The 15622-nt window shown below is 43.4% G+C and overlaps 1 protein-coding gene across 6 annotated transcripts in view; it reads left to right on the top strand.

The window, feature by feature from the left end:
* The window catches only part of KCNE4 (potassium voltage-gated channel subfamily E regulatory subunit 4), an 82476-nt gene extending 68316 nt beyond the window's left edge, over positions 1-14160 (top strand). For all 6 annotated transcript variants that reach the window (XM_060151978.1, XM_060151977.1, XM_060151979.1 and 3 more), the window contains 2 exons: positions 10953-11057; positions 11606-14160. In XM_060151978.1, coding sequence (XP_060007961.1) covers positions 11632-12144 — 513 coding nt within the window. In that variant the 5' untranslated portion in view covers positions 10953-11057; positions 11606-11631 and the 3' untranslated portion in view covers positions 12145-14160. The remainder of the gene's footprint in view (positions 1-10952; positions 11058-11605) is intronic.
* The last annotated feature ends 1462 nt before the right edge of the window (positions 14161-15622 follow it).

Genomic DNA, 15622 nt, shown 5'->3' with positions numbered 1-15622 from the left:
GCCGTCTTTAGTTTCTTAACTTAGAACTTATCCAGTGAGGAAAGCTTTTTATCCAGAACTTGTTGAAACCATTAGAGACAATTGATTAACTTTGTGACTGCCTCAGGCAGTGAATAATGTTTGGGGCAAATAATAAACTTACAAACCCCCCTCCAAAAAACAGAAATAAAAACTTTAAAAAAAAAAACTGAGGAATGAGCTATTCACAGGGGCTTTGAAAAGCTCTGACCTCTTCCTGGGAATCTAGAAAATCACACGCATAGGGGGAGGGGCATGCTCAGGAAACTCTTAAGTAGGCCCTAAACTCTCACCTCTGGCTGACTGCGAGGCTCTGTGCAAGTGGGAAGTGAAGGCCAAGGCAGAGTTGTAAATTGCCTGCTAAGTGTTGAATGTGTGCCCCAACATGCACACAGAACCCTATGGTAAAGAATAGGAAATCTATTGGTTCTAGGAGTTTAAGTAAGATAAACCTCTGTCCAGTCACTAGCTAACCACTAAACCAACTGAGTAGAGACTTCAGTGGCCACACGTGACAAAGGATACAGATGGTACAGAGTTAATCCAGAGAGTTCAGTAAACAAACAAAAAGTCCCAAACATGTAGACAAGGGAAGGAAATAAAAATCATCCAGATTGAAAAGGAGGAAGTAAAGAGATCTCTGTCTGCAGATGACATCATTGTATATAGAGAGATATTTAAGAAATTCACTAAAAAACTTGTTAGAACTAATAAACAAATTCAACATGGGTGCAGGATATAAAAACTATATGTAAAATTGATTGTATTTCTATACTCTAGCAACGAACAATCTGAAAATAAAATGAAAAAATCAATTCCATTTACCATAGCAGCAAAAAGAATAAAATATTTAGTAATAAATTTACCAAATGAAGTGCAAAGCTTCTTCACTGAAAACTGTGAAGCGTGTTGTAAGAAATCAAAGAAGAGCTAAATAAATGGAAAGTCATCCTCTGTTCATAGATTGGAAGACTTGATATTGTTAAGATGGCAATACTCCCCAAATTGACCTATGGGTTCAATAAAATCACTATCACAATTCCAACTGTCTTTTTTTTCAGACATAGACAAGCTGATCCTCTAAAATTCATATGAAACTACAAGGCACCCAGAATAGCCAAAACAATTGTAAGAAAGAGTAACAAAATTGGAAGACTTACACTTCCTGATTTCAAATCTTACTACAAAAGGTACAGAATTCAAAACAATATGGTACTGGCATTAGGCTAGATATATAAGATCAGTGGAATGGAATGGAATTGAGAGCCCCAAATTAAACTCATACACTTATGGTCAATTGATTTTCCACAAGGGTACCAAGCCCATTCATTGGGGGAAGGAATAGTCTTTTCAACAAATGGTGTTTGGACAACTGGATATTTAAATGCAAAAACATGAATTTGAACCTCTACCTTCAAATTCATGTTTGAAGGTATACAAAAATTACACCATATACACCATATACACCATATACAAAAATTAAATAAAAAATGAATCAAGGAACTAAATGTAAGAGCTAAAACTATAAAATTTTGGAAGGAAATACAGGTGTAAATCTTTTTGACCTTGGACAGGACAGCAATTTCTTAGATAAGATACCAAAAACACAGGCAACAAAAGGAAAAAGAGATTAACTGGACTTCATCAAAATTAAAAACTTTTGTGCATGAAAGGCACTAACGAGAATATGAAAAGGCAACTCACAGAATGGGAGAAAATGTTTGCAAACCATATATCTGATAAGGTTTCATTATCCAGAATGTATAAAGCATTCTTACAACACAGCAATAAAAAGACAAAGAACCCAATTAAAAAAAAATGGGCAAAAGACTTGAATGGACATTTCTCAAAGAAGATACATAAATGGCCAATAAGCATATAAAAAGATGCTAAATATCTCTAGTCATTAGGAAAATGCATATCAAAACCACAATGAGAAACTACTTCATAACCACTAGGATAGTTATAATCAAATACAGAAAAATAACAAGTGTTGATGAGGCTGTAAATCAACTGGAACCCTCAAAAATTGTTGTTAGGAAGGTAAAGTTGTGTAGCCTCTGTGGAGAACAGTTTGGCGGTACTTTGAAAAATTGAACTTAGAATTCCTATATGATCCAGCAATTCCACTCCTAGGTATATACCCCAAAGAACTGAAAACATATGTTCAAACAAAAACCTATACATAAATATTTAGAGCAACATTATTCACAATAGACATAAAGTGGAAACCACCCAAATATCCATGAACGCATAAACAAAATGTGGTATGTCCATACAATGGAATATTATTCAGCCGTAAAAAGAAGGAAGTACTGATACATGTTATGACATGGATGAACCTTGAAGACATTATGCCGAGTGAAAGAAGTCAGTCACAAAGAACCACATATTGTGTGATTCTATTTCTAGGAAATGTTCAGAATAGGCAAATTCATAGAGACAGAAAGACGACTGGTGGTTGTGGGGAGTGGGAATGAGGTGACTGGTATTGGGTGTAGGGTTTGTTTTTGGAAGGATGAAAATGTTCTGGGATTAGATCGTGGTGATGGTTGCAGAACATTATGAATAAGTTAAAAACCACTGAATTGTACACTTTAAAATGGTGAATGTTATGGTGTGCAAATGATATCTCAATTAAAAATGTTAGGCACATTGCCCTGCCCTGGTCAGGACTAATAGTAATAGCTAAGTTATGGAGTGCTTAGTAGGTGCCAGACAACGTGCAACGTGCTTATACATGATCTAATTTAGTTCTTACAACCTTAGTCAAGGCACAGATGGGTTAAATAAATTGCCTAGGGCCACACAGCTGGTGAGTAGCAGAAAGTGGGACTCAAGTGCAGGCATCTAATTCTGGAATCTGTGTTTCTAAACACTTTGTTGCTCTTCTACCCATTCTTTGCTGCTACGGTGATTATTATTTTTCTTTGTATGCCTAGGTGGCTTGGATAATCTAACCAACCTTTTCTTAGACTGATGAAAGAGCTAAAATTTGCCCTGCTACTCCAGAGGAAAAACTTGACTCTTTACACCAGAAATAAAAGTGAAGGCATAGAGTACAGTTTCAAATGATCCTCAGATATTTTTTTCTTATAGAAAAAAAAGAAGAGTTCCTTTCCCAGGAGACTTGCCTCAAGGGCCTGGCCTTCTGGAGGTTGGGCTTGTGTTGCTAGTCATACTGTCGTAGCAGGGCTAATGAGCCCTACTGCTCTCACGCTAGGCAATCGCTGGAGTCTAAGGAGCGCCATGGTGATCCAGCACTCTGAGATCCCAGCCCTGCGTCTGCGCTGCTGGGAGCTGGAGTGTGATTCATTGTAGACAAATGTTCGGTCTTGTTCAAAGAGGAAGCCAGCATTATTCAGCCAGGGAACTTAGGACCTGACAAAGCCCCAACGCCAGCCGCTGTTGTGCATCACTAATTTTTATTTTGACTTATTTCTTTGCAATCAATCACTTTTTTGTTGTTGTTTTGATCCTTTAATTTTATGAAATATGTATTAGTTAAGGTTGCAGGCCATATGTATTTATTTGACTAAACGAATCAGTGAATGAATAAATGAACAGTTATAGGCCAAGTGAATATATCATGAATCGAGGTTATGCGTAGCGGAGCATGGGGCCAGGACCATGACATGGGTTTGGCTGAAATTTCTGGGAATATTAATCTGAGACATCTAGCTCTGAGTCTACCCAATTTATCATGTGACTTCCTCACTCCCCAGGACTCCCCTGGCAGGCTGGGGCTACATTCTCCTATCCTTATGCTCACTATTCAGCAGGGATAATCTTTTCGGACACTGCTTCCTGCTTATGGGCAGGAGTGAAGTCTTTTTTGAGCTCAGAAGGAATGCTTCTCTCTCAGCCATCCAGCGTCCAGGTCTTCTTTCTCCTGGGTCGCTTGTGGGAAGCCGTGTGCCACTCTTTCCAATTGCTACCGTGTGTGAAGAGCTGGCTTTGGTATCTTTGGGTTCCAGCTGTGACCAGATAGGCAAAGCCTGCCTGCCTGACATTGCTGGGTGAGCCTTCCTTCATGAGCAGGGTGGACCCTGACTGCTTGTACAGCCATGGCTGGGGCTCTTCATGGCCTGTTGGCCTTGGGCTGCCCGGTGCTTTGGACTCCAGCTTCATCTCTTAATTTTAATTTTTAAACTTTACTGAGGAATAATTGACAAATATAATTGTATACATTTAAAGTGTACAAGGTGATACTTTGATACACATATAATTTGAATGATTTCCAAGAGCAAGGTAATTAACACATCTATCACCTCGCACAGGTAACATAGTTAACTTTGTGCGTGTGTGGTGAAAATGCTTAAGATCTACTCTCAACCACTTTTAAGTATACAGTACTGTATTATTAACTAGAGTCCATCTCTCAGTTTTTATTGGATTCTGTGGTATCATCTGATAATCTGGTACTTGGAAGGTGTAAGAAAATCTTTTAAGGGCTTCAAAACCTTTCTTTTAAAGAGAGTCAGCTTTGCCCTCCTCAGCTGAAATCCCTGAAGCCCTTTATTAGCACACTTTTTCCATCATGCTCTGAAGCTGGTCCTGACCTCTTTATTAGCTGTGGTCAGAGGAAGTGACCCACAGCCACTGAGTAGTGTGTGTCCCAGAAATGGAGTACGTGTCTGGCGAGATTTCAATAGGTCTCCACATTTATAAAATTCTGCTCATGGTAGCCCTATTGGGTGGGTTCTTGTGAAAATTAAATGAGAAAGTCTGTGAAGAGTACTTAGCACCTTCTTTCTGTTATTCATTCAACAAATATTTCTAGAAGGTCTACTGTGGGCCAAGTACCCTTCTAGGTGCCGGGAATAAAATAGTGAACAACCACTTATGGTTCTTCAACTTAAATTTAAGATGGATAATGCCATGGAGTGCCCCAAGTATTGTCTTTCTGCATTTTTCTAATGTTCTTTAATATTTATGATAAATGAACTCTTGCTAGTTCTAGGCACAGATCCAAGCATTTTGCACACATATTCTTGTGATAAACAAGCAGGACTTGCGGGGTGTCATCATAAAGGAAGCCTTTATGTTGAGTCCCACAGCTTCTTCAGACTCCTTCTCTAGGGCCAGCTCCTCCCCTGCCCTGTGATGGAAATCTGGGTGCAGATCCCACAACTTTTCTGGTCTCTCTTAGGTAATAAAAATCCCCTGGCTGCCCCTAGTTTCCCCAAACAGCCTCAGTTCAGTAATTAAAATGTTCATTCCCACATCATGGTCAAAAATCCTCAAGTTCATTTAAAGTTAAAGCTTCTTTTGCTACATCCCCTCCCCCTTCTATGTTCCCCCTTACCCCTTGGGCCTTGGGTAGACTGGGTGCCATTGGTGGATAGGGCTATGACCTCTGACCCCATTCCAGGCACTTCCTTTGGTTGTGGGGAATGCATCTCCTTTCTTAGCCTCTGGACTGTCGTCTTGGACAAGAGCTAGCCGTATCCCAGGTCTGTGTGCTCCCTTCTGTGTGGCACACATCTGGCCTATCCGAAACACTCCCATATCTTTTTCCTGACAAACTCTGGAGGCGTGGGCTTCCCTAACTCAGGAACCTCTCTCCAGAGCTGGGGCCATAGTCCCCTTCTGGTTTTCCCAGGTGTGGAAATGAGCCCACTCCTCTGTGTCCAGCAGGTTGTAGGCTGTAGGGAACACTTAGACTCTCTGTCTGTCTGTCTCTCTCTTTTCTCTCACCTACTACAGTTCCGTTGCATAGTGCAAAAACTCAATAACTAGAAGAGACCGCATGGTATAGGTGTTAGAACCAAAGACTCTGGGTTCAAAGTCTCAGCCCTGGCTTCCGATGCCAGCTCTGACATGTACTAGCTGTGCGATGTTGGGCAGCCTACTCTATCCACTCTGTGCCTCAGTTTCCTGATCTGTATAAAATGGACGATAATAAAGCCTGTCTCCTAGAAAGTTTAGGACGATTAAATAAGATAAAATTTGTAAAGTGCTTAGAGCAGTTTCCGAGACATTTTAGGCACTACGCAAGTATTTGTTAAATAAATACCAGGTGAAAAATAGTCTGAATAATAAATAGCAAAGGCAAGTTAATGGCAAACTTACCAGGAAGGGATCTCTTTAATTTCAGGCATTCTGCGTTCTTTCATCCTAATCTCTTTTGGGTGATGTCCAAGTAGGATCTGCCTGCAGCCACGTCCCCCTGAGACATAGCTGGTATTATAGGAGGGACTGGAGGTCTTCTTAAACACTATAAGATACCCAGTCCTGTTTTATTCCAAGTGATAGAAATGCTAAAATGTATGTGTCTAGGGAGGGTGACTCAGGGCATTAGGAGGAATGACCACTGCAAGAGTTCCCAGACAGTTTTTCAGAAAGGGTTTCTGGGAAAAACAAAATTAGGGTGGGCATTGAGGGTTTCATTTTTTAACACTCTACCAGCTCTGCAGCCTGGTTATCCCACATCTTGTTCTGTTCTGTTCCTTACTGTCTCCTCAGGACAGGGATGGCCTCATGGATTATGGGACATTTTTGAGTATCTTGAGACAATTAATTTTCCTACTCTTGACATGCCTGAGGGGGCTAAAACTGAAACACAGAGAAATTATGCAACTGAGCCAGTCACGTAGCATGGGTGGGGCTGAGCTGGGTCAGATCTCTGGACTCCAGATTTACGTTTAATCTGATGAGATTCACCACCGCACTATTATCCCAGCACGGAGTTTGTTTAGTCACAGAAGCTGCTAACATAATTTCAGAGATGTGTGGTCAGGGACCCTTGGGTCGTCGGGTGAAAATGACGTTACCAGGAAATTTAAAAACTTAAAGCTCTGGAGAAAGTTGTGTGTCACGATAAAGTTGGGGAAAAAAATCAAAACAAGACTAGAAATCATTTGTATATATAAGCAAAAGGGAAATTGTTTCATTATAGAAAATATGGATATAGGATAAAGTTATTACTAGCTCACTGATAACTTCCAGAATATATTAAGGTTGGTGTAGCCTCCAACAATTAAGATAGCATGGGGCTTCCCTGGTGGTGCAGTGGTTGAGAGTCCGCCTGCTGTTGCAGAGGACACGGGTTCGTGCCCCCGTCCGGGAAGATCCCACATGCCGCGGAGCGGCAAAAAAAAAAAAAAAATTAAAATTAAAAAAAAAAAAGATGAATATTTTTTAAACTTCTTTTGAGTCTTCATAAAACTTTTAAAAAAGTGAATCCCTAGATGGTCAGATACTCAAACATAAATGCAAACATGCAGTGATAAAGTGTTTCTTCCAAATCCATGCTATTTTTTTTTTTTTGGCGGTACGCAGGCCTTTCACTGTTGTGGCCTCTCCCGTTGCGGAGCACAGGCTCCGGACGCGCAGGCTCAGCAGCCATGGCTCACGGGCCCAGCCGCTCCACGGCATGTGGGATCTTCCCGGACCGGGGCACGAACCCATGTCCCCTGCATCGGCAGGTGGATTCCCAACCACTGCGCCACCAGGGAAGCCCCATCATCTTTTATCTTCTACTCTTTCTCAGTTCCTTTCCTGGTTCCCACTGAGTGAGGCAAAGGGTAGTGGAAAGAGAATGGGTTCTGGAATTATACAGACCTGTGGTCAAATCCTAACTCTACTACTAATGAGGTGGTCTTGAGCAATTTACTTAGTCTCTCTAACCTTCAGTTTCCTTATTTATGGAATAGTTATGGTGATACTTACCACACAGGGTTGAAGTAAGCAAAGCCTCTCCCAATGCCTGGTTCACAATAGACACTTAGCTGGGGATGGACCGCAGCATATTTTAGACTCATGAAAAACCCCAGTTCAAAATGAACTTATCAAAGGAGCATGACACTGATGCAAGGATAGATAGATAGATCCACAGAACAGATTAAAGAGTTCAGAAATGGACCAATTAAATGGTTAACTGATTTTTGACAAGGTCCCAAGATAATTCAATGGGAAAAAGGGTAGTCTTTTCAACCAATGGTGCTGGAGCAATTGGACACCCATATAAAAAAAGAAAATAAACCTTGACGCATACCTTGCATTATATACAAAAATTAACTTGAAATGGATTGTGAACCTAAATGTAAGAGCTAAAGCTATAAAGCTTCAGGGAGAAAATCTTTGTGACCTTGGTTTATACAATATTTTTTTAGGATACAAAAAACACAAATCAGAAAAATTTTGATAAGTTGGACTTATCAGTATCAAGAAATGTTTGCTCTTCAAAAAGACACTGCTAAGAAAATGGGAAGCCACAGACTAGGAGAAAATATTTGTAGAAAGGATTTATTTCTTTAACATTGCTGTCTCTTGATACTATGGTATAAAGTAGATGTAATCAATAATTCTTGTGTGTCCCCATCCTTGCCCTGATAGAGTGCACTTTCTAGATGCTTTTCTTTCCTCCCTGACTATTTATGTCATTATTCACTGCCATAATTCTCATAATATTTTTATGAGTGAGGGCTGGAGAGAAGACTGAGCTTCGTGTTGTGAGGCTGCAAGCCTTACATCTTAAATTCCGTCCTTGGTGGGAGAGAAAAGAGCAACAATGAAAAATATGAAGACAGGCACATGTCCAATCAGGAAGCAAACTGAAGCCCTTGGTAACAACAGGACACTGTCAACAATGACAACAAATAGCATAGACGGAGCATACACATTCTTCCAGATACGGTGCTAAGTGCTTAACTTGCATCATTTCACTTAACTGTAAGAGAAACATATGTAGGAGTCAGCACGAGGTCCCAGAGGCAGCAGGGACACCAAGCAGGCCTCCAGCAGAGTTTCACTTGGGCTGTTCCCTCCGTGACACCTGCAGTGGATTGTGTCCTTCCTATGTCCCTGTATTGCTTTATCCTTTGGATGCCATTCTAGATTCATCCATGTCTTTTCTTGCTTTTACCGTCTTGGGACTGTTGGCTTGGTTTTGAAGATTTATCTTGTTTGAAACTTCAGCCTCTGTTTGGCTCCTTGGCACCAGGCTTTGTACTTCCTTGTTCCTTAAGTCTGGTAACCCCTTTCCCACCTCCTCTCTGCCTCGTCAAAGCTTCCAAATTGCAATGTTTGACCATCCCTGGGTGATTTTTAATCTCATACATCCCAGGGTACATAATCAACACTACACGATCAACAGGCATTACTCTCATGGGTCTCTCTTGTTCTGGTGTCCCTGGCAAACCACGGTAGGCATAGCTGAAGAAGAAAGCCTTCAGGTACTTACAATAAGTACAGGTTGAAAAGGCCATGTCTACCTTGACCAAAGTAGCTGTGGAGCTTTTTAAGTAGATGTAACTCTGGGGATGTCTTTACTGGTGTGAGCAAAGTTCCAGTGTATGGATGATCTTGGAGTTGGAATGGTCAGCTGTCGATACCTGATAGCCAGCTGGGGACTTATGGGCCAGCACCGCCCAAACCACAAGGTGAGTAGACCAGTGGGGAAAACCGCAACGTGCACTCCTCATACTGCTTTTTCCACAGGTGTCCAAATAGAATTAGAGCCAGGCGCTACCCCAGTGGGTTCATGTAGCAGCAGTGGAAGTCCCCATGCTTGGGCTGTATATGTGCCTGATGGAGCAGAGGAATGGTACCATGTTTCCCTTCAGCTTCAATTTAACAACAGCAGGACCACAAGAGATGTCTTCCCTAGAGTAGATTCCCCAAGAGAGTCTGGCTGCAATTCACAGGCCACAGGCAACTGGGGGCAGAGCATTCTTCCTGCTTTACTTCAATTTAGGATGAAAGCTTCTCAGAATAAGCATCCCGGGCAGCAGATGGACTGACACCAAAGTCTTCAATCCCTTCGCCATTTTTTTTTTTTTTTTTTTTTTTTTTTTGCGGTACGCGGACCTCTCACTGTTGTGGCCTTTCCCGTTGCGGAGTGCAGGCTCCGGACGCGCAGGCTCAGCGGCCATGGCTCACAGGCCCAGCCGCTCCGCGGCACGTGGGATCTTCCCGGACCGGGGCACTAACCCACGTCCCCTGCATCGGCAGGCGGACTCTCAACCACTGCGCCACCAGTGGAGCCCTCCCTTCACCAATTTTGATCTCTGTGACCATTTTAACACAGGGTCTGCTAGGTTTTAAAAGCTTGAACTGTGCTCAGTTGCTTCACCAGAAGAATCCCTGCTCCTCCCCTGACAGCAAAGAGATGTGTGAATGTCTCTGTGTGATGCCCCGGAGGAGCAGTTATGCGTCGTAGAACTGGAGAAAAATTTGCCTACAGTATCTTGCGCTGTAACCTGTTTCCACTTCACACAGACTATTGGAAAGCATCTGGAAGATATATATCTATTATTGTTAACAAAATAGATTTATGAGCGTTAGGAGATTATGATGCAGAAGACAGGTAGAATCTCTCTGTGTTTTTAAAGGGCTAACCCACACTCGCCAGCCTTAAATCTTAGAATGATTAAGCTGCCAGGGACTCAAAAGCTCGCACAGTTCATATAATTCTACATTTTGAAGCCCCCTACGTCCAGCAGTTGCACAGATCAGGAACCTGAGGTAAGGAAAGGTTCAGTGAGGACTTATTACATTTGCATAGTCAGCGGAAGAGCTGAAACTTAAGCCGTGGTTCCCTGACAGTAAATCCTGCGCTTGCTTGGGACTATCTTTTATCTAGATTATGGTATTTGTCTGTCTCTGAAAACCTTGAGAGACATCATGGTTATTCCCCAAGAGGGAGATGAAGCGTGATCTAATTTTCAATGAGAGTGGACTTTGGGGGAACAGTTCCAGCTGGGCACATTGTTTTCTCCTTTTTCATGGCCACCTGAAAACTTTGGCTGGGTGCTGGCAGGGTGGGAAGCTGTTTCTGCTTCCCAGTCTTTTTCTGTTCACAGCTGCAAAGTTCAGTGAGTTGAACTGCCGTGCTGTGAGTTCACTGTTCACTCTGCCACGACCAACCTCTGTTGTAAATTTTCCTCCCTGAACACGTGACGATGTATTTCTTGACTGTATATCCCAAGGGCGGCAGCGGAACTGTCAGAGCGCCGAGCCGCACACGGAGCAAGAAGTCTCTTGGACTTGACGATCTAGGAATTCAGGACTTGGGACAAATTTGCCAGCCCTTGGTAAGTTAGCAACGCTGCTTTGCTTCGGAAACATAACGAAAGGATATTTCTAGCAATTTGTAGATGCAGTTTTCTTTTCCTTTCTTTTTTTCCTAAGGAAATTTTGTCCTGAATTAAAAATAGTTTTACGTTTGAAAGCAAAATGCAAACTTTTTTTTCTGCTCAATCAGTTCAAAAAGTTTCCCCGTGATTAAGATGTTATTTCTTTTCTCTATGCACCCTTGTCTTACACTGATTGTTTTTCTTTTAAAATGATAAAAGCGAAGCTTTGTACATGCTCCCTTTATGAAATAAAAATATGATGGACATGTATACACGAAAAATAAAAGTCTTCCTCTCATTCCCTCCCACCTCCCCGTGTCCCCATGCACGCCAGCTCCTCACAGCTGACCCCTGTTAACTGTTTGGTGGGACCTCTTGCAGCTATTTCTCCACGCAGCTTTACGCTTTTTTGATATTGCAGTTCCACAAATCTCGTGCTCGCCCTCCTTCCTCCCTGTACTGTGGCCGCCCCGTGGGAGAGTTCTAACCTGCACGTTTCTCCCCAGACCCTGGCTGTGTGAGCAGAGCTTCAATGCTGAAGATGGAGCCTCTGAACAGCACGCATGCTAGCACCGCAGCCCCCAGCGGCGCCCTCGAGTCCCATGTGCCGGGCAGCGGCAGCGGCAACGGCAACGAATACTTCTACGTTCTGGTGGTCATGTCCTTCTACGGCATTTTCTTGATTGGAATCATGCTGGGCTACGTGAAATCCAAGAGGCGGGAGAAGAAATCCAGCCTCCTGCTGCTGTACAAAGACGAAGAGAGGCTCTGGGGGGAGGCCATGAAGCCGCTGCCCACCACGTCCGGCCTGAGGTCGGTGCAGGTGCCCATGGTGCTGAACGTGCTGCAGGAGAGCGTGGCGCCCGCCCTGTCCTGCACCCTCTGCTCCGTGGAAGGAGACAGCGTGAGTTCCGAGTCCTCCTCGCCCGACGTGCACCTCACCATCCAGGAGGAGGCGGCGGACGACGAGCTGGAGGAGACTTCGGAGACGCCCCTCAACGAAAGCAGCGAAGGCTCCTCGGAGAACATCCACCAGAACTCCTAGCACCCCCAGGACCTCTGGAGGAGGCCCCATCAGCCAGCACCCTTAGAGCGAGGAAGGGCACTTTTTGCGTCTGGTTTCACCTTTGCAGGGCAACTGCCGCTTTCAGGAGACCCTCGGCAAGCCCCTGAATGGGGGTGGGGGGTGGGGGACAAGTCTCAGGCGGAGCCAGCAGCAGCCCGCAGTCCACGACGCGCCTGTGGTGTGGACGTGCCGCTGAAACAGCCCTGAAGATGTGCAGTGTGTACCTTTCCTTGGGATCTGGGGGTCGGGGTTCCTGTGCAGAATTCAGCAGGTCGATGTGCTTGCGGTTGTCTCCTCACGGGATGCCCTGGGTAACACCTGCAACATCTGCCCACTCCCAGGGCTGCCAAATGCCTAGGGCATCCTGAGGGACTAGTTTCCATTTGACAATTTGCCTAGAGCTTTGTTCTTCTACATCTGATTGGCTGTAAGTACCTCTAATGCGAACCTGTGGCTTTAGTTCCCCCTGGGGTTACAGAGCTTCTTTTAGAGGTCTTTTGGGTTAGAGGGGGGATATTTGACGGAGGACTTTTGATGGGAGGGAGCTGGAGATCTGAATCTGGTCCATTTGCATTCTGTAAGGAAAAAATAGGCAATTTTTAAACCTGTTAACGTTGGCTGGGATTATAAAATGAATCTGCTATTTTGACCCTTTGTCTAACCTGTGGCTTTGAACTCTGATCTGGGACCATCCGGCATCACATGCTGACATGACATCTTTTTTGCTTGGAAGGGCTTCCCCAGAATCTAACCTGCACTCCGAACGGCCATGCAGGGAAGCTTCCCAATCTTTCCAGAAGGGGTGATGGTGAGGTTGAACAAACCCAAACCGTTAGCTCCGCTGCTGCTTTTTTTTTTTTCCCAGCCCAGTTTTCTGAGCTGGGAGAGGATATAATGTGGGCCTCCACAGCATGGCATTTCTTCACGTAGCTGAGACTTAGAAGGGCATACTCCGGTGAGACTGTGCAGAGCTGGGGTCCAAGTTCTCTGTTTCTTAATACTGAGCCCCGAATCTGATTTGCTGTGTGGTCCTGGGCATGTCATCCAGAGGCTTACTGCCTTCCTGAGATTCCTGATGATCTAGATCCCCAGAGGGCTGGGAGGATGTCTTTAGGTTTTAAGACTCTGCGATGAATCCTACATGGCCTGGTGTGAGGAAGTTTGGACAAAATATTTCCCCCTTGGCCAATTAGTCTGAAAAAGGATCTGCTTAAAGGGGCAGTTGGAGACGGAGAACACATGTAGCTGGGAAATCCAGGGTGAATCACTAACCAATCCCTGCTGTCACTTTCCCAGCAGTGAATCAAAGAGGCAGATACCACATTTCACTCTGCAGGCTGTCTGGGGAGTGGACTATTAACGCTCCAGTTAAGGGAATGAGACATCTAAGAGAAAATGCTCAGGAATGCTTGGTAATGTTTCCCTGTATTCCTGTGGTCAGTCGCTTTGCAGCAGACGCTTTAGGCCCTTGAAGACAAGGCAGAAGAGAAACACACCAAAAGGTCAAATTTAATTCTAGTAAAAACAAAAACTATTTTTTTTTTTTTAATACGCTCTCCCTGGATTGGAGACAGCAATAACTACTGTTCCCATGGAAGGGTTAACAGTGTAGGAGCTAGTTTATCAGTTCGCCTTAACACAGTGCTAGAGGAAATTTATGTTTGGGGGAAAAAAGGTCCTCCGTTCACTTTAAAATTCAGAGTGTGGATTTACTCCAAAGGGGGCTGTTTAAGGTGAAAGAAGCCAAGTTAAGTTTGGCCCCTTGCCTGGAATCACTTGAATTCTGAAACTTTACTGCGATGGACATGTGCGTTGTCACATTTTCCATTGCTTAATCCTGAAGTTTGGTGCAAGTCTATCTGCGCCTATTAAAAAGTGATGTATATACTTCCTTCTTATTCTATTAAGTTGTACAAAATTGTCTTCTGTATTTAACAGTTTGTAATTTTCACAGTATTTTTTAATTTAAATAAACACATAAATAAACGGAAGTTATGCGTTTTCTTTGATCCGTCGATATAACTCCTAATTTCGAAGACATCCCAGATGCATTTTTCCAAGACATCTCTGAATCTGGATCATCTTCCAAGTCAGACTCCCATGAAGGCGTATCTTATTTCTGCCTAAATCGTAAAGTGAGCAGGGCTAGGTTCTTCCTTCCTTTGATATGCTTTGCAATGAATAAAAAATAAGCTGTACTTAGGTCTTACGTCCACTTCTGTTTTTAAATTTGGTGGCCGTGGGGTGAACATGCAGTGACATGACAACTGTTGTGAAGATGTTCTTCCAAATCTGGTTGCAAGAAAACCTTTGATTTACATGTTGCCTGGACAAATATTATCCACACGTGGTCACAGTGGCACAGACTCATGGGCAGGGAACTGCTGTATGTAGATGTTGTATATTCATTCGTATACACATATACATAAGGGGGAGGGAGATTTTTGTGTACACACAAGCTTACGAACGTACCTACGCACACAGGCCATGAGTTAGGGCTGGCCCTCTCTCCTCTCACCGTCACCTCCACATGAAGACTGACTGTCTAGGTTCCTCCCCCTGGTCTTGCTATAGCTCTGAGCACAGCCAGCCTGTCTCCTTTAAGATTTTATTTGCACAGTTGGAAACGCTAAAGAAAAATTACCCAAACCGGTGACCCACTTTGAATTAAGCAGATGGTAGACAGTGGCCTGACGTTTATGTTTCTCCACTTCCTGTGTGTTTGGTTTTCCTGTCTGAAGTAAATGTTTCCCTTAGGTTCACAAATAACTGTCTCCCTAAAGGACTTATCTGGCAAAGGTACAGGGGAGCCTGGATGCTTCCCATATCAAACATCTCGATCCACCAGTTGGTACTTTGACAGTGTAAGATGAGAAGATTATTTTAAAAGACAAGGAAGCTCTTCAATTTATCCCAGCTTAATGTCATTCTTGGGGAGGAAATAGTTAAGGAAGAAACTTTTTACCATGGGTGGAGGAAGAGGGAATTCTAAACTCTAATTGTCCTAAAAATATGCAGAGTACACTATGTCGTTTTAACGGAATATTTGTTTTCTTAAAAAAAACAAAAAACAAACAAAAAAAAAAACAAAAAAACTTCTAAGCAGAACCTAAGGCCCAAGGGGTTTAGTCTGTGTGGATTTACTCATGCATGTGAGAAACTGAGAAGGGAATTTGGCCCCATGCACCTAGGATATTAGAACCATATTTTAAAGCACTTAAATGTTAGGGATGAGGTAAATGGATCGTCCTGCTTGCTCCATGCTGTTCTAATTACACCTTTGTACGTCAAAGTCAGGCAGGGATGCTGCAGAGAAAAAGATTTCTTTCATGGGCAGAATCATGGGATCAAAACTACCAGGAAAGGCTGAAGCTGGGCCAAGGAGTGAGTGCTCTTGGCCTGTGATTCTGGTTGGAAAGTAGACCCCATGGTACATTTGAGAGCTGCAACTGGAGGG

The sequence above is a fragment of the Lagenorhynchus albirostris genome, chromosome 6 (genome assembly GCF_949774975.1).
Source record: "Lagenorhynchus albirostris chromosome 6, mLagAlb1.1, whole genome shotgun sequence".
Classification (NCBI taxonomy): domain Eukaryota; kingdom Metazoa; phylum Chordata; class Mammalia; order Artiodactyla; family Delphinidae; genus Lagenorhynchus; species Lagenorhynchus albirostris.
The sequence above is the reverse complement of the archived record's forward strand: the minus strand, read 5'-3'. Positions and strand labels throughout refer to the sequence as shown.